Source organism: Aulostomus chinensis, chromosome 21 (genome assembly GCF_037954235.1).
Source record: "Aulostomus chinensis isolate RoL2024-O1b breed Wild chromosome 21, RoL_Achi_v1.0, whole genome shotgun sequence".
In the NCBI taxonomy this organism is placed as follows: Eukaryota; Metazoa; Chordata; class Actinopteri; order Syngnathiformes; family Aulostomidae; genus Aulostomus; species Aulostomus chinensis.
Genome location: NC_141340.1, coordinates 13,918,450 through 13,943,641, shown reverse-complemented (window position 1 = coordinate 13,943,641; position 25,192 = coordinate 13,918,450). Strand labels below are relative to the sequence as shown.

Genomic DNA, 25,192 nt, shown 5'->3' with positions numbered 1-25,192 from the left:
TAGCAGTTTTCCACTAAGGAATAGAAAAATAACATCAGATGGGTGCATAATTTACATTTGGGTATCAATTTATAGAGTATTGCTGATTGATCATGACGTAGGCAACAAATGTTTTGTGTGGTTAAGCTGTAAATCACCCCCGACAAGCCCAGGACAGCGATCCAGACTTCCCTCAACGTGTCCAAGGCACCAGTCCTCCACCACCAGTGTTTCAGTTCTCATGAATGAAACCTTCGGAAGGTCATAGGTGGATGTCACCCACAATGCGCAATGCTTCTTCATCATTGAGGCAATTGATGAAAGCACAGAACTGGAAAAAGTCAGGTTTATAAATGGACAAAACAAATAAGATCCTTTAGGAATCGGTCAAAGTACTTCAGTTGGACCAACTCGTTTGCGTTCACCCACGCTGGTTCCCCGTCCAGACGGAAGTGTTCTTGTTTGTTTGATCATCATATAATCACAAACTGCACACTCAGCATTCGGTCAGACAGAGAAGATACATTCACAATTGTTGGTTGCTGTAGCTGTGCTAAGCTAGCATTCGCCTCAAGCTAAATACTCATGGCTGGCTCCTTCTGTATTCTGGAGTCACAAAGTAGTGACCCAGAGGCTCAAGACACCTATTTGTGCTTCAGTGACAAGTTACAACATCTTTTATTGTATTTTTACAGACATTCACTTCATCTTCAATAAGCTACGTGACATATTTCATGTTTTCATCACCAGTGACGGTCACACCAGGTGCTGCAGTTTGGTCCACAGCTGTCTTTTGTGATTTAGTGGATCAGGTCAACAAGCCTGAACTATAAATAGACGCTTAGAGTCGCGTGTGTGCGCGTAGCCTATCTTGAAGTATTTCGCTGTAATTTGAGCCCTACGGAGGAGAGAGGGGAGGAGAGAGACACCAAGCCCCCCCCTCCCATCCCCTCCATCGTCGCTGTAATCGAACGTCGAGCTGCAGGATCGTCTATCGATGTGCACCTCTGCTATCATGCACATTTCTCCTCCTCAGCTGGGCTTGTTGCTTGCAGGGAGCTCTGGCAGCACCGCCGCATCCCCCACAAGTTGTTAGCGAGTGTGTGTATGTGTGTGAGTGTGTGTGTGCGTGTGTGTGGACTGGAGCAGGAGGCGGGCTGTGTTGTTTACCGAAAATGACTCGACATGGCTCCGGCTACGCTGCTTTGCGAGCAACCGTGGAAACAGTAAGCAGCTGAGAGAGGGAGACGCAAATCATCTTGATGAAAGTCAGAAGGTAAGAGGGATTTAATTAGGTCTTGTTTCTCTCGCACACACACACACATACACGTACATAGACACACACGGGAAGGCCAGTGTTATTTTTTTCTCAGCATATTTCTCAGCAACAGCAGCTCACCAGGCAATGCGGCTTGAATCGGCCTTGTGTGCGCTCTCTGAACCCGCATTCCCGCTAGTCAAGAGCGTCAAATGTCACGTTATATTCAGGGAATCGATTCTTCTTCGAATTTGTCAAATGAGATCCGCGAATAGCCAAGTTATTTAAGTGGGGCTATCATTTCTTCCTGGGAAGAAAAAAAAAAGGTCCACCCGTTTTACGCAAGCGCATTTTAACCCCGTCGTAATAGGTGTCAGCAGCAGGTAAAGAAACCTGTTTAAGTCAAGCGGGAATAGAGATCGGTTTCTATTAAGATTTAGAGCGGGTTTAGATTTGAGTCGAGCTTAAACGCCTTGAAACAAATTAATCAAAATCAGCGGGGGTCCAGCAGATGAGTGCATCAGTTCATCTTTACTCAGCGTGTGTTTTTGTCATGCTGCAAGGTTAACCGAACCTGTCAGCCACCATAATTATGTAACCTATGAACCCAAATTGAACCGCGCTGTAAAAATGTTGCAAAAATACATCATTTAAAAAAAAAAAATTGCAATTTCTGTCATACGGTAGAACCTCATACTTTTGAAAACAAGACCGCACGGATGGTTGTTTTGTATTTGTGTGCTGGTTCGAATTGAGAGACACTGAAATTGCATTTCTGATATTGTCGTTTTAAAATGACATTTTCACCAAATCATGCAGCACAAGTCCAGACGCATTCAGTGATGCTTGACAGGAGGTTCATGTTACAGTGTGAATAGGTACTCCTCTTGAAACTGAATAAAAGCATGTCATGTTGGTGGTGTCATGAAATAAATAGTGTCTCTGGACGATGAACAGCTGTGAGATGGGAAGTGTCATCATCCCCAACATTTTAAATGTCAATCTGATTTGCAGTTGGATGTGTGAATCCTGCAGTTGTGTTGTCAACCCATCCAAACAACCCGTCCTCCTCCCCAAAGGCAGCTTTTCGTGCCGTCTGCTGACATCATCGGAGTTTTCCGAGCAAAAACCAGAAGTGTGTCTCTCCCAGACGCTTCAGGGCGCCTCAGGTTGATATCAGACGCACGATCAGTCAGGGTTTGTTTTCAGGGGCTTGTGATTGAAACCCATTTATTTGTTGTTGTTGTTCAGCCACAGTTTTACGTGTTGTAACTTTTCTAGCTCTGAAGAACAGATTTGCTGCGTTTGGTTTAACATGAAAAAGATACACACCCTCAAAACGCTTTTGTCCCAGTCCGTCTCTTAAAGTGGACCTCTGTAACCGTTTGCCCTTGGTAACATGATCTTTCACGGGACCTTCAGGTCGCATGTGTGCACCCTAAACAGTCCTTTGTGTAAAGGGCCCTCCCCCCCAATGTTTGAAAGCATGGCCGAAGGCGCCATTACTTCTTGTAGATATCCTCATATCTCCACCCAAATCCTCCTCTGGTCCTGTTGAAGTGTCCCTGTAATATCAGAGACTTTCTGCCCTGCAGGATGCTGTAGAAAAGTGCTGCTGCTGCTGCCCACTAATGCATTACAGAGCGAGAGGGAGAGGAGAGGGAGACTCTGTGGAAATGGCTTTTCAGTTCTCTCTTAATCCTTGTTGGCTTTTCTTGGTAGTGAGGTTTAAGGTTTGTCCTCAAGGTTTTCTTTTGGCGTAAAACAGGAACAAAGGAAGGAATAAAATCACTGAGGCCGGCACCCCAGGGAGCGAGAGTGTGCCTTTCTTCTGTGCTTGCTCGGGAAGATACCCGCGCACCTACAGACAAAGACGTGACGGTGCATATATCATACGTCAGCACCGCCACAACGCTGGCCTGTCAACGAAAACAAAAACAGCGAGATGAGGGAGATGCAGTCGATCAGGAGAAAACTTTTAAATATTTAAATTTCTTTACCAATTTCAATTGGGTTGTTGTATTTCAGTGCGTGATTCTATTGGATCAAATTAGATAATTTAATTGACAAGGAATGTGCAGATTGTGAATTTTTGGGTAGATACCAACGTTTAAAAAGCAATCACTGGCAATATTGTTTGTTTTACAATTTGTGAATTTTGTTGTCATATCCCATTTTAGCGCCAGGACAAAGACCTTTCGAAGTCCTAAACCTTAGAATTTTTCAAGTCGTGGTCAAACTTATTTCTGCTGGTATATGTCTTCAATTTTGGCGTGGTACTTAGTTTTTTTTTTGAATGAGAAATAGTCCAATTCTATCTCTGAATCTCCCATGTAGATACGGTTTGGTCTTCTTTTACGGCTCGGTTCTGCTCTTTCGTGTCACGTTTGATTTGGTTCTCGACAGCCCGCGTGCTCTCAAGGAAGCAACACAAGTAAAGGACCCAAAATAAGGATCTTCTGAGAAGTGACAGAGCCTTCTTTTATTTCTGATAGTCGCTGGAATCCGGAACTTATTAATTTAATGCCAAGCCACAACATGAAGCATCAAACTGTACTTTCAATTCATGGATTAGCTGAGTCTACACATTTAAAGCAACATTGCGCAGTTTTTCTAAACAACAAGAGCCTCTACTGAGACCAAGCAGTATCCAAACCTGTGAAGAAGTAGGAGAGTGCTGCTCTATTGTGACAGGATTAAAGGAGAAACAATTGATAATGATGACAGCACTGGGACAGAGGAACATCCATCCATCCATTTTCTACTGCTTATCCTGTTAAGGGTCGCGGGGGGCTGGAGCCTATCCCAGCAGCCTTCAGGTGAGAGGCAGGGTTCACCCTGGACAGGTCACCAGTCCATCACAGGACCAACACATAGAGACAGACAACCATTCACACTCACATTCACACCTACAGTCAATTTAGAGTATCAATCAGCCTCGTCCCCTCTTGATGTCTTTGGACTGTGGGAGGAAGCTGGAGTACCAGAGAGAACCCACACAGGAACAGGGAGAACATGCAGACTCACACAGAAAGACCGAGGGACAGAAATGTACTGTTACTTTAGGTGAAAAGACTTGTAATTCTACATGTTAAAATGCGGTTGCTAGCAGCTAGCATTGCACTGAGTTGGATATGGGTCTTGTTTTATTATTTTTCTTTTCCAAGCTTCCTTCATAAATGTCCTGTCCTCTTTTGTGACAATATATCTGTACGAACAGGTGAAGCAACAGTACCAGCTAGCTAACGGGACTTTGGTGCTCACACAGTTAAAACTGCATCTTGTAGGAGCTTGGAGTATAAATAAATGTGACACTTTAATCACAGGTCTAACACACAGTCCTGTCAAGCTGAATTGAATTTATTCTACTCTCTATCTTGAGGGGGTGTGAGAGCGCAAAAGAGATCTCCATGGACAGCATGGATCTTTAAAATGAAATAAGTAAAATAGCCATAACAAATAAATCAGTGCCCCCTTCCTTTCATGGATATTCTTATTTAGATAGTTCTGCTGCTAGAAAATGTAAAGTTGAAAGTAAACTGTCCTTGCCTCTTATCAACAGCTGACGCAGTTAAATTCATCCATATTTAAATATCCCAGTGTGCAAAGCTCCTACAAGAGTTGAGAAGTCTGGCTGCAGGGGACCGACACACACAGACTGGCTTCGGTCCAGCACGCATGTGAAGCTGCTAATTTCGGATCTTGGTTGATTCATGGATAACATTCTCTTTTGATCCAAATATAGGTGTGACAGATATGACTTAATGGTTGGAGTTTTTAATTGAAACATATCTCAATGTGTGAAGTATTTTATTGAAAGTTTCTGTTCTTACCAAGCTTTCTATCGCGTCTCCTGCTCAAATTCGCATCCTGTAAATAATAAACGTTATTTTCACTCTGTCATGCAAATCGGGTTTCTGTGTCAGCAGTAGAACTTGAAATATGCAAATCAGTATGAGAACACAGGTCTAATTAAGTCTGAGACAGAGATTAAACATTTAGATGTAAGCAACTGTCCAGCAATGATGGGCAAACGGAAGCTTTATCTCATTATTATTAACTTGCATGAGAATTAGCAGTTTAGCAGCAGATGATGTGATGAGCCTGCTTTCAGCATGTAAGGAGAAACGCCTGGATTAAAAGTCCAATGGAACAGTTAAAAAGTTGTTAGAAAAATAAATTCTCATTTGAAGAGCCGATATTTCAATCCACAGTGTAAAGTCACGCTCAGATGGGGCCAAATTAGAAATAATATGAATGAATTTATCCAGAATGTTAAGATTCACACTGTTGTAATTGATTGTATGTCCTCCCGACAGGTCTGAATTGTGTCATCCTAAATCTGCAGGATGTGTTCAGATGTACAACCCTCATGCCTCTCACCTGAGGAGACGTGAACCTTTACTTGTCTTATCTCTATGTGATAATCGTGAGGGGTACACAGATAAACACGCGCGACTGTGTACTTTCCTCATAGCAGGGTTGTACATGCGTAACAAAGCTTTATTTGTTCGTTTCATTCAAATGATTTTTAGGTTGGATAACGATTTAAAAGGAATACGCCACAGAGTCTATGATATTTTTTGGACTAACACAGTGAATATGTAAAGCGTATTTGTAGTTAAATGTCACTGCTAAGCAAAGCAAAGAAAGCTAAGTTACCACTGCCTCTGGGCTAATTTTGCTGTCCGGCTAATTCTACTTAGTAGATACTTGTAATTGTGGAAGCACTGCAGCACGATGAATCCACGGTGGGACATTTATCTTAAAATGAAAGTGAAACATCTACAAGCAGAGTTTGAAATGACTCGCCCAGGGAACATGACCGCATTTATTCTACCTCTGCTGAGACCTGCATACCTCCTGCTTTCCCCGTGCGATGAGTTGATTATTCATCATGAGTCTGTGACAGTGACTCAGTGACATTCACAGTCACAGTCGCTGGCGGTGAAATGAGGCCAGATTCCACAGAAGAAAATTTTAACAGCAGGTCTCATTTGGAGCTTTCACAACAGTTTGCTTACGTGTTGCGTACAGGCCATGTGTGAATACAAGACAGGCTGTACTTCGTGTCTGCATATACGCTGTCCTTTCTACTACATCGGCCCATCTGTGGTGCATCATCACTTTTTTTTTTGTCACTGCATCATAAATAACAACAAAAATGCATTTGGAAATATTAATTCATAAGTGGACGTGGCGAAATGTTAAAGAGGAAATTGGAGGAATCTCAACAACGACTGGAAACTATTTCACACTCCAAACCAGCAGGGGGCAGCACATTATCTGGGAGTTTTGGCATCCACTCCTATGGCATCTGTGATAACTAATAAGATTTCCTGCTCTTAACAAAGGCTTAAAAGCCAAAATTTGGAGCTTCAGCTTCTGTTTTTTTTGTTTTTGTTTTGTTGGGGGGGGGGTCAAAACATGAATATCATCATCAAAAAATTCCACATCTTTTGTGTGTAGCCCTATAAAAGGAATTTGTGTCTTCCACTGTTGTAAGAATAAAGGAAACGCCAGCTGTTCTTCTTAGCATGATCAAATGTAAAATAGACTCACATGAAGTTTGAATGTGTCGGTAGTTTGTTCGTAGGTGATTCCTTTCATTTGGAGTTTCGAATTTTACTTTAGATGTTGTGCTTTGCGGTTATGGATACTGAGGCAGGTGAACAAAGAAATAATTAGAAAGAACTTTAACAACAAAATCGGGGAAAATAAAAACCCCCAAAACAACCTTGGTACTTGGAAATTCAAAAGTTGGGAGGATTTGAAATGATAAACAAATCCTCAATTGGCCCTTTTCTTCTTTGACGAGAGTGAAATATATCAATTTATGCATGTACACAGTCAGTTGAGGTCACTGTGGTCAGAGCCGACACACACCTGGTTCATACGCTAGTTTTGCTAACAGGCTATATCTTACTTGTGGAATGGTATGTGGTTAAAAACAGAGTATTCAAGATAAGTCACATCTCATGGTGTATAAATCCACAGGAGCAACAAAATTCAACACAAAATCAAAATTAGTTTCTTGTAGTTTGACCTTTTCTTCATAAGGTTTGTTGTTGTTGTTGTTGTTTTTTTAATGGTTGCGTGAAGCTAAAGTTGTATAGGTCAGCAAAACTATAAAAGGTTTCCAATGCACCTCCATGGGCTAGCAGGGCTATTCACATATAAACAGGTACTGTAGACAGTTTAATACATCGAAGATCCATTCAGTTTTTAAGAGTCTAAATGTTACATTATTTCACCATGACAGTAGTACGATAGTATTTTGTACCAGATGCTCTGTAGCAGTATTTCTGGGTCACAGGTCACAGCTTTGTGTGGCGTATAAACTATTTGTTTGCAATGCTCTTGTCCTGCCACTGAGTCCTGCCTGCCATTGAGTTGCAGTTCATGTCCAGCTTCAGTTTAAATTGTCCAACAGTACATTTTGCAGCTTTGGCCTTTCTAAGCAAACAATGTAAGCAAAGTCTGTGGTTTGAAACCCCGTTCTCATGTTTCAGTTCACTATATATGGTGATCAGGAGAAGTGGGCCATCAGTAGATAAATGTGATTTATGTGGGAGGAATCTTGTGTGCTGTCAAGGCCCCTGTGTCAAATTTATGATTTTTTTTTTTGAACATGTCCACATGTTTCTATAGAGTTTCATGGAAAGGAATGCATGTATGTGTGGTTTGAGTGATTTGCATGCTGAAACTCGAGCGCTCACGACAGTTACATATATGGTGTCAAGAGCTATACCTCTCGAATATGAAGACAGGAAGTCATATGTCTCCACCTCCAAACTACTCTGGTGTCCTCCCTTCTCATCACAGCTGAGAAAAAGGGGACATATGTCACTTGTCACTGATTGCTCACGGTGTGTGCCAAATATGAACCATATCTTCAGTCCGTTAGACAGTCCGTAGGAGTAGACAAGCATGTGTTGGCGACAACTAAAATTCTTTTGACAATACATCATTTCCTACATTGTCGCTATGGAGCTCTGTTGCTGTTAAAAGTTGAGCGGTCCCCTACAAGATGGTTTGTTTTCCCCTGACTGGAAGCGCTGTCGAAGGTCTCTACATACACCCGCTGTTGTGACTGGGCTGACCTTGTCTGTTTTTGTGGTATTAAAGTGAAACTTCATCCAAAAATTCAAGTACTCGTACTTGTTTTTTTAGCTCAGGAAGACATTTTTTTCCTCCTGCATTATTTCTTTGTGACTATAACGCAGAGGGATCTAGACACATATGATTAGTTTTGAAGCGAATAATGACTGATGGTTAAGAACAGCAAAACTGCTCCAAAAAATGGTAGTTTTCAAGAACATCTTCTGGTATAATCCACATCTACTTTGTCAACCTGTACACCAAATCATCTACATACGCTTTGTTTTGAGCTAAACACCAAAAAATATAACCTTTTATGTTCTGTAATTGTTTGCATTAGCGCCAAACTGCACCACTCCAGCTGGTGTATGCTATTATTCTCATTCACGTTGGTCCCGAATTGGAAGTTTGTTTTAAGCAGAAATAATTTTTTTCTGTACATTATTGAGCATAGGTGGCACGGTGGTGCAGTGGTCAGCACTGTCGCCTCACAGCAAGAAGGTTCCAGGTTCAAGTCCCGGCTCCAGCACAGGATCTTTCTGTGTGGAGTCTCCATGTTCTCCCTGTTCCTGTGTGGGTTCTCTCTGGTACTCCAGCTTCCTCCCACAGTCCAAAGACATCAAGAGGGGACGAGGCTGATTGATACTCTAAATTGACTGTAGGTGTGACTGTGAGTGTGAATGGTTGTCTGTCTCTATGTGTTGGTCCTGTGATGGACTGGTGACCCGTCCAGGGTGAACCCTGCCTCTCACCTGAAGGCTGCTGGGATAGGCTCCAGCCCCCGACGACCCTTAACAGGATAAGTAGTAGAAAATGGATGGATGGATGGTTTACTTCAATGCATTTTTTTATTGTATTGATCTGATGTATTGTAATGGATGGATGGATGACTGAGCGTTCGGCTTGATAAAGAAGACATGAATTATTCTGGACGATGCACTTGAGTGTTTGCAAACAGACTTTTTTGAGCCATTTTGCTGTTGTCGACTGTTAGCGTTGCCATTAGCTTCAAGCTAAATATACATGGCATTTTTTTCAGCATCCTGAATCATAGAGAAGTGATGCAGGAGGGGGGAAATCACATTTGTGAGCTAAAGACACTTATTTGTGAACTAGAAAGACAGAAGCACTTTTTGGGTGCTGCTTCAATTAACTCAGCCGCTTTGTGTAGATGATGTGTAGTTAATATTCACATTCTCCCTGTTTCTCTCTTTCCATCCGCAGTGGGGTCGGGTGGCCATGGACCCTTTCAGCCAGCTTATCCTCACCATCTCGGTGACCAGTTTCCTCACCTTCCAGTGGCTCTTCCACAAAGTCAGCCCCTGGATGTCGATGCGTATTAGCCCAGGCTTCCTCAGCCTCAGCGACAAGCAAAAGGTGGAATGGAACTCCAGGTGAGTGGGATACAGCTCTCAGCTCTGCAAGTGAAAACAGCGGGGGCTGTTGTTGTTGTTTTTTGGACGGTCAACCCACACATTTTCTGTGTCTTGTTACTATTTTACTTCCAAGATTCTGGGTATTTTTTTTTAGTGTTTGCTTTCCTTGCCTCTGCCCCAGTGTTGCATGAATGTGTTTTTCTTTGGCTGTTTATTAACAGCATCCTACACAAGTCAGTCTTTTTTTAAGTGGATAAAGGTTTGAAAATGTTAACCCCATATATTTCCATGTGAAACTGGACTTCTATGTGCTTCTTACGTCCTTTTTTCACATTTCTCCACATTTTATTCTGTATTTGCAGCATTAAAAGTATGCGATTTAACAAATCTGCTGTTCAAAGTTGGAACTGTAAGATTTTTATGATACCAGTTCATAACAGTTGTTATTTAGCGTGGGGAAATATCGGTGTATCGGCAATGTATCGTTTTTGGACGATATTCGCCTCGTTGACAATTATCAGCGTATTTGTAAATTCCCATTCACAGATAGCAGTGAATAATACCTATGTGTTCATGTGGAAATACTTCAGACCAATTATTATTTTAATGGCGGCACGGTGGTGCAGTGGTCAGCACTGTCGCCTCACAGCAAGAAGGTTCCGGGTTCTAGCCCCGGCTCCAGCACAGGATCTTTCTGTGTGGAGTCTCCATGTTCTCCCTGTTCCTGTGTGGGTTCTCTCTGGTACTCCAGCTTCCTCCCACAGTCCAAAGACATCAAGAGGGGACGAGGCTGATTGATACTCTAAATTGACCGTAGGTGTGACTGTGAGTGTGAATGGTTGTCTGTCTCTATGTGGAAGTGGAAGAAAATGGAAGCATGGATGGAGTGCTGTAATGATTTTTTAGGGGAAAAAAACCCTGGATAAAAGTGAGGTAAAAAGGTTAACACAAACAAACTGAAAATGTCAGTATTAGCAAAAAAAAACCCAAAACCTTGTTTGTAGCTGTATCTGATCCATTTGGTACATCCACTAGTCTTGGAAAAAAAAACAACTTTTAAATGCTCTTCTCCTCAACTTGTTTCATCAAACCTTATGATACATAAAAAAAATGTGTTCGATTCATGCGTCTTTTTGTGTGTATACTTCACAAAATACTTTCTATCACCTAAGTTTTAGCCAGATTGCTACATCCATTGAAGGGAAGCAATGAAGTGATAATGTACAAGAAACTCATCTTTCATCCTCCTGAGTGACCTGTATGGTCGTGCTGCTCCCTTTTCTGCTGACTCTTCCTGGGGACATTGCAGATAATGGTAGAACAGCCAGTTAGGAGTGGGATTAAGCCTGAGATCTTGAAGCACTCTAAGAAAACTGCAGAGTAGATTGAAGCCTGGTGGATGCAGCTGAGAGGAGCGGTCAGGTCCGGTCCTGCCAACCAGCATGAATCACTCATTTTCATCTCCTCTCATACTCTGTTTATTACTCGTGAGAGCACTTGTGAAATTGAAATGGTCACATGGTTTACGAGCAAATGAAGTTTAATGATTGGCAGCGATGGATCTAGGCTACTGGGATCTATCTGTAGGGCAGCCATGACTTTGCAGTCTTGTCGTCTCTCTGTGGTACCCGAGGACTGTTGGACTGTCTCCCTGTTTGAAAGACTGACTGGGAGTGTATCTGAACCCTCAGCAGTGTTTAATCTCTTAGTCTAATTGGGCTGAATCTGTGTGCAGCCCTGACAGGCAATCAGTTGATACACTGTGAGCACCAAATAAAGCTTCAAACCTGCAGAGAGCCTCAGACAAAGATAAATATGCACTTTGTCTCCCTTTTTGAACAGAAAATATCTGATGTGTCAGAGACCGGAAGTGTATCATGTCCATATGTTCTTTTTCCAGGACAGTGTCAACATTTCACGCACTGTTGGTGGGAATCTTCTGTCTCTACATTTTGTTCTTCGATGATGCCGTCAATGAAGACCCAGTCTGGTGAGAGTTCGGTTGTGAATGTCCTCTTCTTTCATCTCCTGCGCTGTTCAAGATTTGTAACTGTTACTGTAGAAAATATTTGGACAGGGACTTTTGTAACTCCATTGTAACTTCATCATATGAGCCTAACATCACATAATCACATAATTTCGCAAAGTGATTAAAAAAAATGGGGAAATGTGCAGGAAGGGGCAGGAGCTGGTCCATGATTTGCCCATAGAAATATAAAGAGTGACTCAGAATCGCGAGAATATGGGACTTTTACCCTTTAGAGTCCCATGAAGTGGACATTAGTTTGAGCTGTTAGCCTGAGCCCCCTGCTGCCCCCCACTCAGAAAGCTAATAGTCGTCGGCTGTAGTTCATTGCTTTTTTTTTTTACTGACATTCTTTTTTTTCATGTAGCTTAATTATGAGCACCAAAAGCAGAAAGGAAAACTAGAAATACAGCATTATGGTATGTCACTGCCATGTGTGCCTTTCACAGTGACCCTGACCACCAAAATGTTTTCAGGCTGTCCTCAAGTCCCAGCTGACGCTCGAGAGAGAAAAGCAAATTTCCTCAAGGCATTCCAGATATGCTTCTGCAGAATAAAAATCAGTAGGAAGTGCAAAGAGAGGCACTTGAAGGGACTAATACAAGGACTCGACCTCAGATTGGAATTATTGGCTAATTAGGTGATTTTTTTTTTTTTTTACATTTATTTCAAGCAACTTTCAAATCCATCATACACCAGGCTTGTGAATTTCATTCCCCGTTACAATATCTTTGGACCCTTTTTAAAATAAGATCTGACGTAGCAAATCTAGACGCCACGATACCGATCAGCTGCTCCTGCTGCCGGTGTCCTCCCGAATATTCCTAGACGTCGCCTTTGTCATCGTACAACGTGCAACACGTCCAATACTAACCGGCACCAAATTACAACCTGCATGTGTAACATTGTATATACACACACAGACATAAATGTGGATGTTTATGATTGGTTGAATCTATGGTTTGTTTGTTTGTTTTTATACCCTGTCAACCACGCACCGATCTACATAGATGATCTGTGTCATGGGTTTCTTGAATACCCCCATGCAGGTCACAAGCAGAAACACAAAGGTCTGATGAAATTGTTTGATGTGCCGCAAGTGTTACTTGGACTTTTTGACCTGCAAACACCACCATCTTATGATGAAAACGCGCATTGCATGTACGCTTAGTTTATTCTCTCCATATAAACTGATGACAATGCACCTTCACGTTTTGTTTTTGTTTTTTTCTGAGCATTTCCCAAAAAACATTTTGTAAAATTCTCTGTACACTTACGTGAAAATTCCAGCCTGTAAAAGGCCTCAGAGATGTGGATTTAATAGGTAGGGAGGCGGGCTTAGTTGGTGCTGAAAGCTACCGCCATACATTGCCTGATACCAGATTAGCCAATGGCAACATTCAATTTTAACAAGGCTTCAACTAGGAAAAGAAAGTCTCCATGCATGTTAAAACACAGTATGTAGAAATCACATCCGTTGCATTAAAATGATTTGACCTGAATCGATCAAACCGCACTCCTAAAAGCCCACACTCATTGTTACTCAGCTCAAGAAAATTGCATTGTGAATGTGCTCTCTCTTTAACTACGGGATATTTTGAAGCAGTCAAACGCCGCCTATCGTTAAAATTGATCTGTTAGCACTTATCCTCAAAGAAATTCTCAGCTTAAACGTTGCAATGTTTTGGCCTCTCAATTCCATCTCTCCCTCTCTGTGTTAGAAATACAACACCTAGCGGCTTTAAAAAGCCAAATATGTCTACTTTTCCGACAGGGGGGACCCGACACTGGTGAAGACTAATGTTGCCATCACAACAGGCTACCTCATATCTGGTAAGAGAAACAATTCAAAGTAGTACTGTGAAAGTAGAGTTTGTTTCAGCTGCAGTATTTCTGCCTCTAACATTCCACCTCCCCCTCCTCATTTTTCTGTTTTCCAGATCTGCTGCTAATATTTTACTATTGGAAGGCGATAGGCGACAAGTTTTTTGTAGTACACCATCTGGCAGCATTGTATGCTTACTACTATGTACTGGTGAGTGCCCTATTGTCCAATAGCAGAACGTGCAGGCAAGATGGGAAGGAGACGACCAAGGATGAACAGCTGTGTCCTGTCAATCTGGATGTTTCAAGGGCTTTAAGTTCATTAATGTTCATTTAGGTTAGTCAAATATGCACAAGGCAAAGAGAACGCAATCAGTATTTGTGTAAGTGATATAGCCCAGGACAGTCAGTGAGTTCTAGTGGACAGCTGAATCTTTGTTGATGAAAGTATATTTTAGAAGGACTCCAGGATTTTTCACCAATTCAATACACTATAATGATTATTGCAGTTTCCCCTCCTCGTAACTCACTGATTTAGAATGCCACTTCACTCACAGTTAGCACCTGTCAGACTGTTTAAAGTGAAATTCACACGTTTTACAACCACAACAACACAAATTGATTTGAGGTGGTCTCGTGTTGCGAGAGAACGCTGATCAAATCAACCGCATAGCTGTCCATGTTAAAGTTCATCCACTAAAAGTGCTTGTTTTCACCACTGACAGCTCTGGCTAATGTCAATGTGGACGGCCAGGAAGTACCTCAGGATGAGGATGATTTCGTGACTTTGGCAGTAAATTTGTAGCATTTCTTCTCCGTCAGAGATGACTAAAATACTAAAAATCACCAATACAGGCAGTGGAAATTCGCCTGTGGTGAGAGGCTAATTTTCAATGTTTTTTTTACACTCCAATGTATGAAACAATACAGAAATGGCTAAATAGCGTGTTATTTAGCTCACTTGTAGCTTGTTAGCTTGTTTTTTTTTTTTTTTACAAACTCTGCTGCAAAAATGAGATTTTTTTTTTTTCCAGCAAATCTGGGGTAACATCTGATTTAAGGAAATAAACAATCACTTAGGTTTCCAGAAGAAATAAATGAACTTCTCAGTCTGGAGATTGAGCATAAATGAAGAATATTTTCGATAATGTTTTCAGACTATTGTAGAACACGTCAGCGGTCGAAACAAATAACTTTTAGTTGAGAGATGTTAACATGGTCAGTCGCTCAAAGTGACATTACATTCCACCTGTTCTTGCCCAATATTGGAGGAGATGAAACATATTTGGTCTGTTTCTGATTTATTGTGAATCTCACACACGGGAGACGAGGTTAAACACTGAAGAATTTATTTTTAGTAATTTAGCTTGAAGATGGTTCGATTTAGAACCACGCTGTTTCATCACTGTAACGTTGGTAACAGGTTCTGATTAGTGACTCATTGCTGTTCGCTGGTTCTCATCAACGTGTAGCGTTAGCTGAGCGTCCCCAGCATTTAAGGGCAGTGCTGTTCACTCTTGGTTCTATCTAGGTCGGCAGGTCTCTGTCGCATAATTCTAATGAAAATGAATGACTGGTATTTTTTGCATGGAATGCTCAACAACGGTACTGGCTGATGACCCCTCCCCCCTCCCCCCTTATACCCTAACAGTTTTTGTGCTTCCTGTTTGTTTTACTGACCCCTTTTCTAATGTCGTGGGAATCTTTTTAAGTTGGCGTTTTAGCTCAGTTGAAAGTTTGACTGTAACACTGTGTGTGTGTGTGAGTGTGTGTGTGTGCGTGGGTGCGGGCGGGCGTGTGTGTGCATGCAGAGGCAGGGTTTCTTTTTTTTTGGTTTGTTTTTTGTTACTGTGCATGCAGACAACAGCCTTTTAACTCCCTTAATTACTTCCTGTTTCTGTGTCGGAGCTTAGTCCCGCCTCCTCTCTCTCTCTTCTTTACACTCTTCCTGAGATTTGTCATTGAGGGAAAACTGGAAAAGCCACTCATATAATGTCACCCCACATGACACCAAGTTGATACTGTGCAGTATTAGCTTGCCAGGCCTAATGCCATGTTGAATGTCTTCTGTCAGCTGTACTCTACTTTACAGCTTTACTACTCTACTTTTCCTTCCTACAAACTTACAAGGACAACACTTTGTACCCCGACAATCCTGTATTAATTCAGAAAAACATGACAAAGGATTTACTGTGTGTATTACTCTGCCTGAGTCCCCATACTAAACTTTTCTTGGATAAACTTAAAAAAAAAAGAGTGCTGTGAACATTGAAATGTCAATGCTCAGTATTAATCTGGAAACCTCAATGTACTCACTTTAAAACAAATTAATCACAAGACTAATTTTGACATCGTCCTTCAAGCGCAGGTGCTTACAAAGAAAGAAATTAGTTCATTATAAAATCACAGCGCCTCACAGGTTTGATGGCACTTTACCTAATTACTTTAAAATAGTCTCACACAGTCATGCAAAACCAGAGAACTGGAAGTTCAGCAAGCGGAGCCACACCCGCTGGATTTCAACACAACACTCTGAGGCTTTTATTTTCTCAGCACACTAAGAGGTTAAAAAGTAATCTAAGTTGATGTGCTATGACTAAAGTTAAAAACCGGATTCCTCCTAGTACTCGTCAGCCTTAACTGGCCGTCAAGCACAGGCCAAACAGGGGTCTGATGGGCGGGTCTTCCTGGGATGCGCTCCTCTGTATGTCCAGTTTCTCCTGGGACAGAAAAAAAATACAGCTTTTTTGAGCAAAATAGGTTACCAGCTGAAAAACGTAATAACACTGTTCCTTCTTCATATACAAGAGGCCTTCTGATCGTTTTTATACATTTTCAGCTTCTACAAACAGGGGAAAATATATCACATTAGTTGGTTACTTTCAAGCATTTATCAAACTATCACGCATGTATTTGTTTGATCTTCCCTCAAAAATACAACAAAATACTTGTGTTTAATGTTGTAATTTATCATCAAGCAAATTAAGTTTCGTAATTGAATCACGGCGCTATTTTTACACGGCAACATCTTCAAGAGAAGCACTCGCCTTCTTGAGACTTCAGGGTTCAACCACACGTGTGACACATAATGATTCATTTGTCGGAGTTTATCGCTTTGGTAAGAGGGAATACTTCTTCTTTCACATTTAAACCGTATTAATACAACTGGAAACAGTGTCACTTAGTTTGAAAATCAAAACTTCCTCTTCCTAACTGGCTGCACCTTAACGAGTTTGTTAACTGAGATGAAGGAGGCCATACTGTTACTGGACACTCATGACTGTTGCATAGGGTCAGGTCTGAAATTAATCTGGCAATAGTCGTGTTATATTTGAAGAAAAATAATACAATTTGTCAACCCCAGACATCTTTTTTTGTTTTATTTCATTTAGTTTTGTACCTGGTTAAATTTGTCATATGTTGTCAAGATTTTTATTAGTCACTGTGTTGAGTGTGTTTATGTGGAAGTGTTTATGTTGAAATGCACAATAACATCGCTCTACTTAAGATGAATGCGAAGGCACTCAGCCAAATTGAATCGAGTTGAAAACATGTAAATGTCTTTAAATTAGCTAACATCCCTGAGCTTGTCGGTATGTTCTGTCGATTACACAAATGTCTCAGTGTGAAAAGAGTCTTACTTGATTGCAGCGTAATCTGTCTTTCTATGTTTAGGATCAAACACAACGCCGTGTGAATTTTAAACGCATGCCTTCTTCTAAGTGTTCGTAAGTGTTGCTTCTTATTTGCTGTGGTGGCATCTTTATTTGATTTGATTTTTTTTCTAATATTTCTTCTAATATGTCTGTCTCTGTGTCTTCGGCTGACATTAACAACAAGAGCTCCCTCTTTAAACCCTACATGCAAAAACTACCAACATCAAGTTGGGTTGTGTCATCCCCGTTCATGCAAAAACTACCAACGAGGGTTTTATGTTTTTCATTTAGAAACCCAGAGCAGGTCTTGATCTAGATGGGGGACTTCCTTAATTCCTGTCTTGTCTGCTGTTATTGCTGTTTGGTTGCACTGAGCAGATTGTGATGCCCAGTCACAGTATGGACTTACCAGTTCCTAGAGGTACTAGCATCCTCATGCTAGCTGGAAAGTACACATCATATGGTACATAAGCTGCAGCGCAGATGTACCCTGTTTGTATCACATAGTAAGTATGTTTTTCATGACCAGCTTTTGTTTCAGCCTTGACGGTAAGTTTCCTTTTGCGTGCTGCTAGCAGGGCCATAAGCCTTTTAACCTTTTATATGTTCTGTGAAAGTGCTGAATACTGTGATATATATATATATATTTTTTTTTTTTTCTTCAACAATATATTTCTGGATTTGTGTTGTAGAACAAGTCAAACACCTTTACATTCACACAACATGATATTACATCAGTATCATTCAGTCTATCGAGCAACCAAAATAATTCAAAGCATAATAGAGTGTTATCGTACATGAGTATCACCGCTATATCCAGTTTAGTTGTAAATCAGCTCCAAGGTGGGTAAAATCTGCAGAAGATGATGTCATATATCTGACGAGGAACACAGTCAGGCCCTGTTCTTCTCAACAATGACATGTTTGGAAGCTGAACAGATTGCTTGGTTCTCTGCATGGCTTTGGATTGCTCCCTCAACTAATGGCTGGCTGAATGTGTGTCAACGCCCGTGCTGTGTCATTTGTTTGTTTGTATTTCAACGATGATGTCATTCAGGTGAACTGTCTCGCTATATGATGTGTTCTTCTGTGTTGCTTGAAAGATATCAGGACACATGAGCGATGAGATCCTCCAGTAAATAAAGAACAGGACGTTTTAGGACACATTTCTCACTGCGGCATCAGGGCGAGGGTCGACGCGTGAAGGCGGCAGAGCCTCCCTCTACATGCCCAGTGTTTTTACAGCGACTGACCAAATTGACACAAAGCCTGGCAAACAATTCTCTACTCAATCCTGAATTGATTGCTAATGTTTTGGGTTTTTTTTTGGCCGCTTGGAGGCAGCAAGAGCTGGAAATCATTCACACACAAAAAATATAAAACTGATGCACCTGGACAAAGGGTGCACATTAATATCTGCACATCGTCAGTATCTGAAGATACCGTCATTATTAATTAACATTGACCTCTTCTTCTTTGCTGAGATGATGAGGAAACAATATGCAGAATCTGCCCGTGTTGGTTGGTTGTTTTTTTTTGGTCACAAAATCCTGTAAGCTTGTTTTTGTATTGATAATATCGACATTGCTAATTTTTATTGCTTAAATCAGTGTAGTAGTATTGGCTATTGACCATGAATCCCTGTCCTTGATCTTGATACCAGTCCGTGAGTGCATCTTTTCTTTACAGATTCGAATCAATTTCAACAAAACAGAAATAACATAATGCAACATATCTTTGACTCCAGTTTTCAGCTCCTTGGTTCTCTCGTACACCTTTTCAACTCTTGAGTTTTATATTTTTCAACTAAAAGTTATCTGTCATCATAGGAAATAAACAGCAGCTGCTTAGGTATATATTGTATTGATCTTTTGTTACCAGATAGTATTCAAGCAATTGGGTCAAAGTTCAGTACCCGGCCCTCGGCACAACATGGACTGATAGTTGAGTAAATGTGGTGAATTTGTTGGCAAGACTTGCCAAAAGTTTCAGAGCATCTTTATCATTTTTAGTCTCCCTGTCCACCCGGTGAATTCAGTATTTTGTGAACAACAGGCAAACCAAACCAACACTGGTGTGGTTTCTCTCTCTCATTCTGGGATTTTTCAGTACGAGAAAAACAGTGCAAGTTTGAAAACGCTTCAGTTGATTCAGACCGGAGCAAACGACCTATAGATGAGCAAACACCCTGATTCAGTGTGAAATGGATTTAGCTGGGTTTTTGTTTGTTTTCTTTTTCTTTTTTTTTTTTTAAAGGAGAGAGAGAGAGCGTGCAGGGTGAAAAAAACCTGGACAGCTAAACAATGAGCTGAAACTCACTCTAGAGCTCCTGAGAGCCAATCAGAGCTGCAAAGTTGAACTTGTAAACCTACCGAGTGCATCTATGCTCCCAGCTGTGGTAAATCCAGTAAATATCTGCCCCGCCTGGACATACTTTTGCCCCTTTTAGTCTCAAGAGATCTGCCAACAGGGTGAGCAGAGTATAATGTGCTACGAGTTGCTCTCATTTCATTGTGTAGAATTAGTTTCTGCTCACCATGAAACACAATAATGAATAATTAGGAGTGGAATTAGAGAGCGGTCTAATTTTGGCCGGTAAAAGTCGGAGTACGGAGTAATTTAGTGCCCTAGAGGGAAACGCTCTTTCGCTCAATCTGCCATATGGGTCTATATTTGGTAAGGGGCTTAAATCTTGATTTAGACCGAGCAGCCTGAGCACATGAGCGTCTGCCTGCTGATCAAAATGACTCGGTGTGTTGTTTTTTTTGTCTCCGTCATGTTTGTGTTATCTTCCTGTTCTTACCTTCTTCCAGGGCCAAGGAATGTTGCCTTATTTTGCTAACTTCCGTCTGCTTGCTGAGTTTTCTACTCCGTGTGTGAACCAGCGGTACGTACCTGCATACTAGTGACGGGATCTTTTTCCAAATCAGGGTGAAATTTCTAACCGAAAATGCTTAAGACAAATTGTTTACCCATAGGGAATTTGATTAAATGAGCCAGTGTTGCATGTTCTTCTAGAACAGTTGAGGTTTTTCCTCAATCCTTTTCCTAGCTTGCTAAAATCACGCCAAGCATTTTCCAGTGTATTTGCAGTCACATCTTCTTCCTGTTAGACACTGTTTTTCCATGTTGTGTTTCAGCTGGTTCTTTGAGGTACTAGGTTATCCCAAGTCCTCCCGGCCCAACATGGCCAATGGTGTTGCCATGGCTGTGGTCTTTTTCATGGTCCGCATCGCCGTCATGCCAGTCTACTACAGTCGTATGTATGCAGTCTACGGCACCGATGCGTTCTACCTGGTGCCCTGGGGAGGCCGTGTTGCTTGGATCTGCTCGAGCATCTGCTTGGACATCATGAACATTATGTGGATGCATAAAATCGCCCGCGGCTGCTACAAAGTGCTGCGTTCAGCACGGCGGAGTAAAGCCAGCGCACCTCAGGAGAACGGGAAGTCCGATTAAGTGAACTTGGCTGCGGATCAGAGCGGAATGTTGGACCCATCGGGCTGAGTTACAGGAGCGAATGTAATGTGGGATATTTGGAAAGTGGGCACAGTCACTGAGATGTGAGCCGATGGACCATTGAAGTGGCCATCTCCAAGCCATGAAATGACCTCTTAGCAATACTCGGTGTGCATGGTGAATTATGTTTTTCTCTTGAACAACTTAGACATCGTCCAGGGACATTGGACTCGAACAGAAATCGTTTACCATTATTGAAATGTTTGCATAAGTCCTGCGACCTGAGTCTCAGAAATGAAAGGATGAAATATACGCAGTGACGACAAAGCGAAGAGTCGAGAGAAAACATCCAGCGATTCCTTAGCAAGGGTCCGCGCCACAAGACCCTCGTCTGTGATGGCTGTTGAGGATGAAGGGTCAAGCACCTTTTTCTCCTCAGTTGTCATGAGTCCACTAAAATCTCCAGGGACGCAATCACACTGCAGTCACAATAAATATGTATAAATCAGACCACATATTAAAAAAAAATTTGCCTTTTTAAAGTTTATTGGAATAGCATGAATCAATGTCACACTTCCATGAGTCATAGGATTGAACAGAACTTTGTTGCTCTGTATGTTTGTTTGTTTTTTTTTTGTGTGTGCGTGTCTTGCTGGGGTCAAGGCAAATGGGTTTTTAAAGTTTTATAATGAACAGGAAATGTACAGAGTACCTTTAGAAGCGCTGAAAGGGAAACGGAATGTTTGCACTAATGCAAAAAACATTGATTTCCTTGACACGAGGGAACAGATTTACAAATCATGATTTTAATGTATACGCAGCCGAATACTCACCTGATTATGAAATGATAGGTTTTCTATTTATTTCACATTGTGCAATGCATGTTCAGATGGATACAGAGCCAGTGACACGGACAAACCTGAAGTCATTTGTGTAAGAGGTTTTATCAGGTTTGAACTTGAAGTTTATATCATGTGATCATGTATTTATAATATCTTTTTAGCTACAAATCTGTTAATTTGACCCCTGAACAATTTGCCAACAAGTTGTGTGTGTGTGTGTGTGTGTGTGTGTGTGTGTGTGTGTGTTCTGTCGATTTCTCGGAGGAAAAAGGTTTGTCTTTCATTTAAAATCAAAAGATGTTTGAGATGGTAATTGCTCTTTCTCTGGAGAAAACATTTTAAATCATAGGAGAGGATTAACGGCCCAGTGTGACGGTTATATTTTATTTGGAAAAAAAGGGAAAAAAAACATGTCAATTTGGATTCCAGACAGAATTCCAACTTTCAGTAGCCAAAACGGACGAAAAAAAAAAAAACTTTTATTGCTGAGATTGGATTTCAGTATCAGAATTCTGACATTCAAATTCTAAATTTTGATTTTTAATCCTACATTTAGTCTGAGTTCTTAATTTAAAGTCAGATTTTCTGAAAACAAATTTTGAAGTCAGACGTTTTAAGATAAGTCTCAAGTTTTTTCTCAGAATCCTTAAAAACTATTCAAGGAATTCTGAGTTTATGACAGAATTTTTGAAAAAAAAAAAAACCCTGCCAAATTTGACTGATTTTTTTTTTTTTTTCCCTTTTCCAAAATAGAAAAAAATCCCACATGGCTGTCCTCTTCTTCTTCTGAACAACACGCATAGTCCCTGCCTCATGTTCCACAATAATTCCCATCAGCTTTCTAATGCACTTCCATGTTTATCGATCAGACGGACACACGGGAATTGCGGGGTTGTTGTTGTTGGACGTGAATAGACTGTAAACTCTTGCTGGTTCATTTTATAATCGTCCCATTCTACTGACGAAGCCGTTTCATGTTAATCATTACTGGACAAACGTAACCTTTGTTCAAACTCAAATCATCAGTAGTTATAGAAATGTGCACTTGAATTGTCATCGTAAATGTGTCTTCATTTGAGCTGCAGATCAAACGCTTCCGTTTGTGAAACAGGGAGTTCTTTTTTAATTTAAAAAGTATGCCTTTATTCGTTCAGCATTTAATTTTGTTGCCTTTTACAAACAAAACAAACTTATGATTGCACAGTAAATATTTTATTCAGTCCAACTCCTCAAAACACTGAAAAATGTATTTTTCAGTCATTTTTTTCTTGTGTTTTTTTTGTCTGGGTTTGTTGTTTGTTTTTTGCAATTGTATTCGACCAGTTGTAAAACCAATAATGTTTTTTTTTTTGTTGTTGTTTTTTTTGATGGTTTAAAAAAAAAAGGTTTGTGCCAGTTGAGAAGTCATGCCATCATGTTCATTTTTAATAGCGTGGTGCTGTTTTATTGTGTTTTTTTTGTTTGTTTTTGTTTTATAACTCACGAGCATTTTCTTACACACAACAGTGCCAAGTTGCAGCCATGATTTGATCGTTGCACGAACGAAGGGGACGATTCGAGTTCGCCTGATTGTTACGGTGAAGTCGTTAACAACAACTCACATTTCAAACGAGAGTCGGGATTCGCCGTTTCCCTTGGTTGAAATCATTCAAGATGTTTCGGTATCACTGGCCGCCTGTGGTCGAGTCCGGGGGGCATTGTGTGCAAGGTCTTGCATGGTCAATACAGTCTCCATCTTCATGCACCCGCTCTAACTGCATGTGGTATTGCATGGGGATTGCACTTTTAAATGAGAAAAAAAAAAGCATATACAAATTCAGTTCTTTGAATCATTCGTGTTTCCTTTTTTCTATCCGTACATGTACATAATGTTTACTTCTTCTCGTACTGTGCCACATAATGTAATCCACCAATCATCCTGGTGTGATGAGAAGGTTATAAAGAAGATATTTAGTGTAATATGCAGCACAGAAATAATCAGTAAGGGAATACTTGAATAATAAAAATAATAATAATAATAATAATCCGCACAGTTAATATACAATCTGGGCAATGCAAATACAAATTAACCCTGTTTGAATCTTGCATTATATACTTACCTTTTTGTCTTTTAATTTATTAATCCAAGAGAAATTAATGCAAGCAAATGATTGCATGATGCTGCCCTCAGCTGGTCAAACTGGTGTTTGTGTTGTGAATGTTAAATGGAGGTGGGACGAGGGGTGCTTAGTGACATTCTATGAATGTATTGGGGAAAGAGAAAATATTTATCCTTTACATTTTCATTTGTTCTTTACAATAAATACCAAATTAACCAATGCCACGCGTATCGTTTGAAGTGTTACGGTGAGTTGAGTACAGCGAACGTGATGATCCTCAGGGTGTTACCATGACATTAAAGCTTTTACATCCGTATTTAAAGGTTAAAAGTGACATTTACGCACGTGATGTATTTTAATTGGAAGTACACACGCCTTTTTTTAAGAGTAGAATTTGCCTTATTGGTTTTATTATATACACAGGAAAATGATGTAAAAGTCACAGAGAGCACGTTGCTCGGTGAACATCGACCGAGAAAAATCTGTAAAGTGCAATCCATGTAGCATCTTTGCTCATTACAGGTAATTTAGCTTCACCTCAAAAAATAGAAAATCTAGACGGTAAAAATGTTAGCGGTGGCGCATGATTTCCTCTCAGCAAGAGGACTTGTTCTGCTTACCTCTAAAAAAAAAAAGAATCCATCCCAGCTGTCCACATTTCTTGTTCCTGCAGTATTTGAGTCTGTTCTGAATATTTTGGCTGTCGTTTTCTCCTCACTTCACTTATTTACCACGGCTGTAATGGCTTGCTGAGGCCACTAGAGGACAGTTGTGTGTCTCATTTCTCTGTCTTCACTGAAGGAAGCGTGTTTTCCCTGTGAGAGGCAAATGTGTATGAGAGATTTACCATCCTCGAACACTTCTGCTTTCCACGGCTGGTTGTTGTCATCTTGACCTGACAGTGGTCGTTTCAGAGCGTCGACCTCGTTTGTGAGACAGAGTTGAAGGATAAAGGAGTTAGAGATTTTAAGTTCAATTTTAGGGAGAAAAATCTTCAAGGGAGTGTGTGTGTGTGTGTGTGTGGGGGGGGGGGGGGGGGCACATGGCACATGGAACAAGTTGTATGGTTGTTACCACTCGCGACTTTGACAAATGTCATTAGCCAGAGATAAGGGAACAGAGCAGTAAAATCTGGCTGGACCGAGGGTCAGTACGTACAAGGTTAAAGTCAAGACAGGAAGGATCTCACTTGTCTAAACAATGTTGTAGAATTAGACTAGACGGTGCCAATATTCTCATTCCTGCCAGGCTAGGAAAGACTTGATTGCTGCAAGAACTCTCTTGAACTGTGACAAATAGTCACGGGGCTTTGCTTCCTCTCCATGAGACAAGACAAAGATTTGGGTTGAAAAAAAAATATGTATATGTACAAGTGTATATGTAGTGTGTAAGATCAAATTTATGCTGATGAACATTTCAGTAATGAGACCCAAAATATATCTAACTGAAGCAAAAGCAGTATTATGATGTGTGAATATTGTGAAAAATTGATCTTCCATTTTCTACGATGTATTAAGAACCATTTTTAACAAAGTTTTAAAGACGCTATGTTTGCCAGAAGTTAGAATGATG

General features: G+C 40.8%; 1 protein-coding gene across 1 annotated transcript; it reads left to right on the top strand.

Annotated features, from left to right (window-relative positions):
* The first annotated feature begins 925 nt into the window (after positions 1-925).
* LOC147241782 (TLC domain-containing protein 4-B-like) lies at positions 926-24,610 on the top strand. The gene is made up of 7 exons (XM_086191489.1): positions 926-1,255; positions 9,563-9,732; positions 11,615-11,704; positions 13,515-13,573; positions 13,681-13,775; positions 20,034-20,107; positions 20,361-24,610. The coding sequence occupies exons 2-7, from the start codon at positions 9,578-9,580 to the stop codon at positions 20,677-20,679; spliced, it is 792 nt and encodes a 263-aa protein (XP_086047615.1). The 5' UTR covers positions 926-1,255; positions 9,563-9,577; the 3' UTR covers positions 20,680-24,610.
* The last annotated feature ends 582 nt before the right edge of the window (positions 24,611-25,192 follow it).

Coding starts and splice junctions, on each gene's coding strand:
- LOC147241782 (XM_086191489.1), top strand. CDS start 9,578: ATGGACCCTTTCAGCCAGCTTATCCTCACCATCTCGGTGACCAGTTTC. Junction 9,733..11,614: donor AAGGTGGAATGGAACTCCAG/GTGAGTGGGATA, acceptor TTCTTTTTCCAG/GACAGTGTCAACATTTCACG. Junction 20,108..20,360: donor ACTCCGTGTGTGAACCAGCG/GTACGTACCTGC, acceptor GTTGTGTTTCAG/CTGGTTCTTTGAGGTACTAG.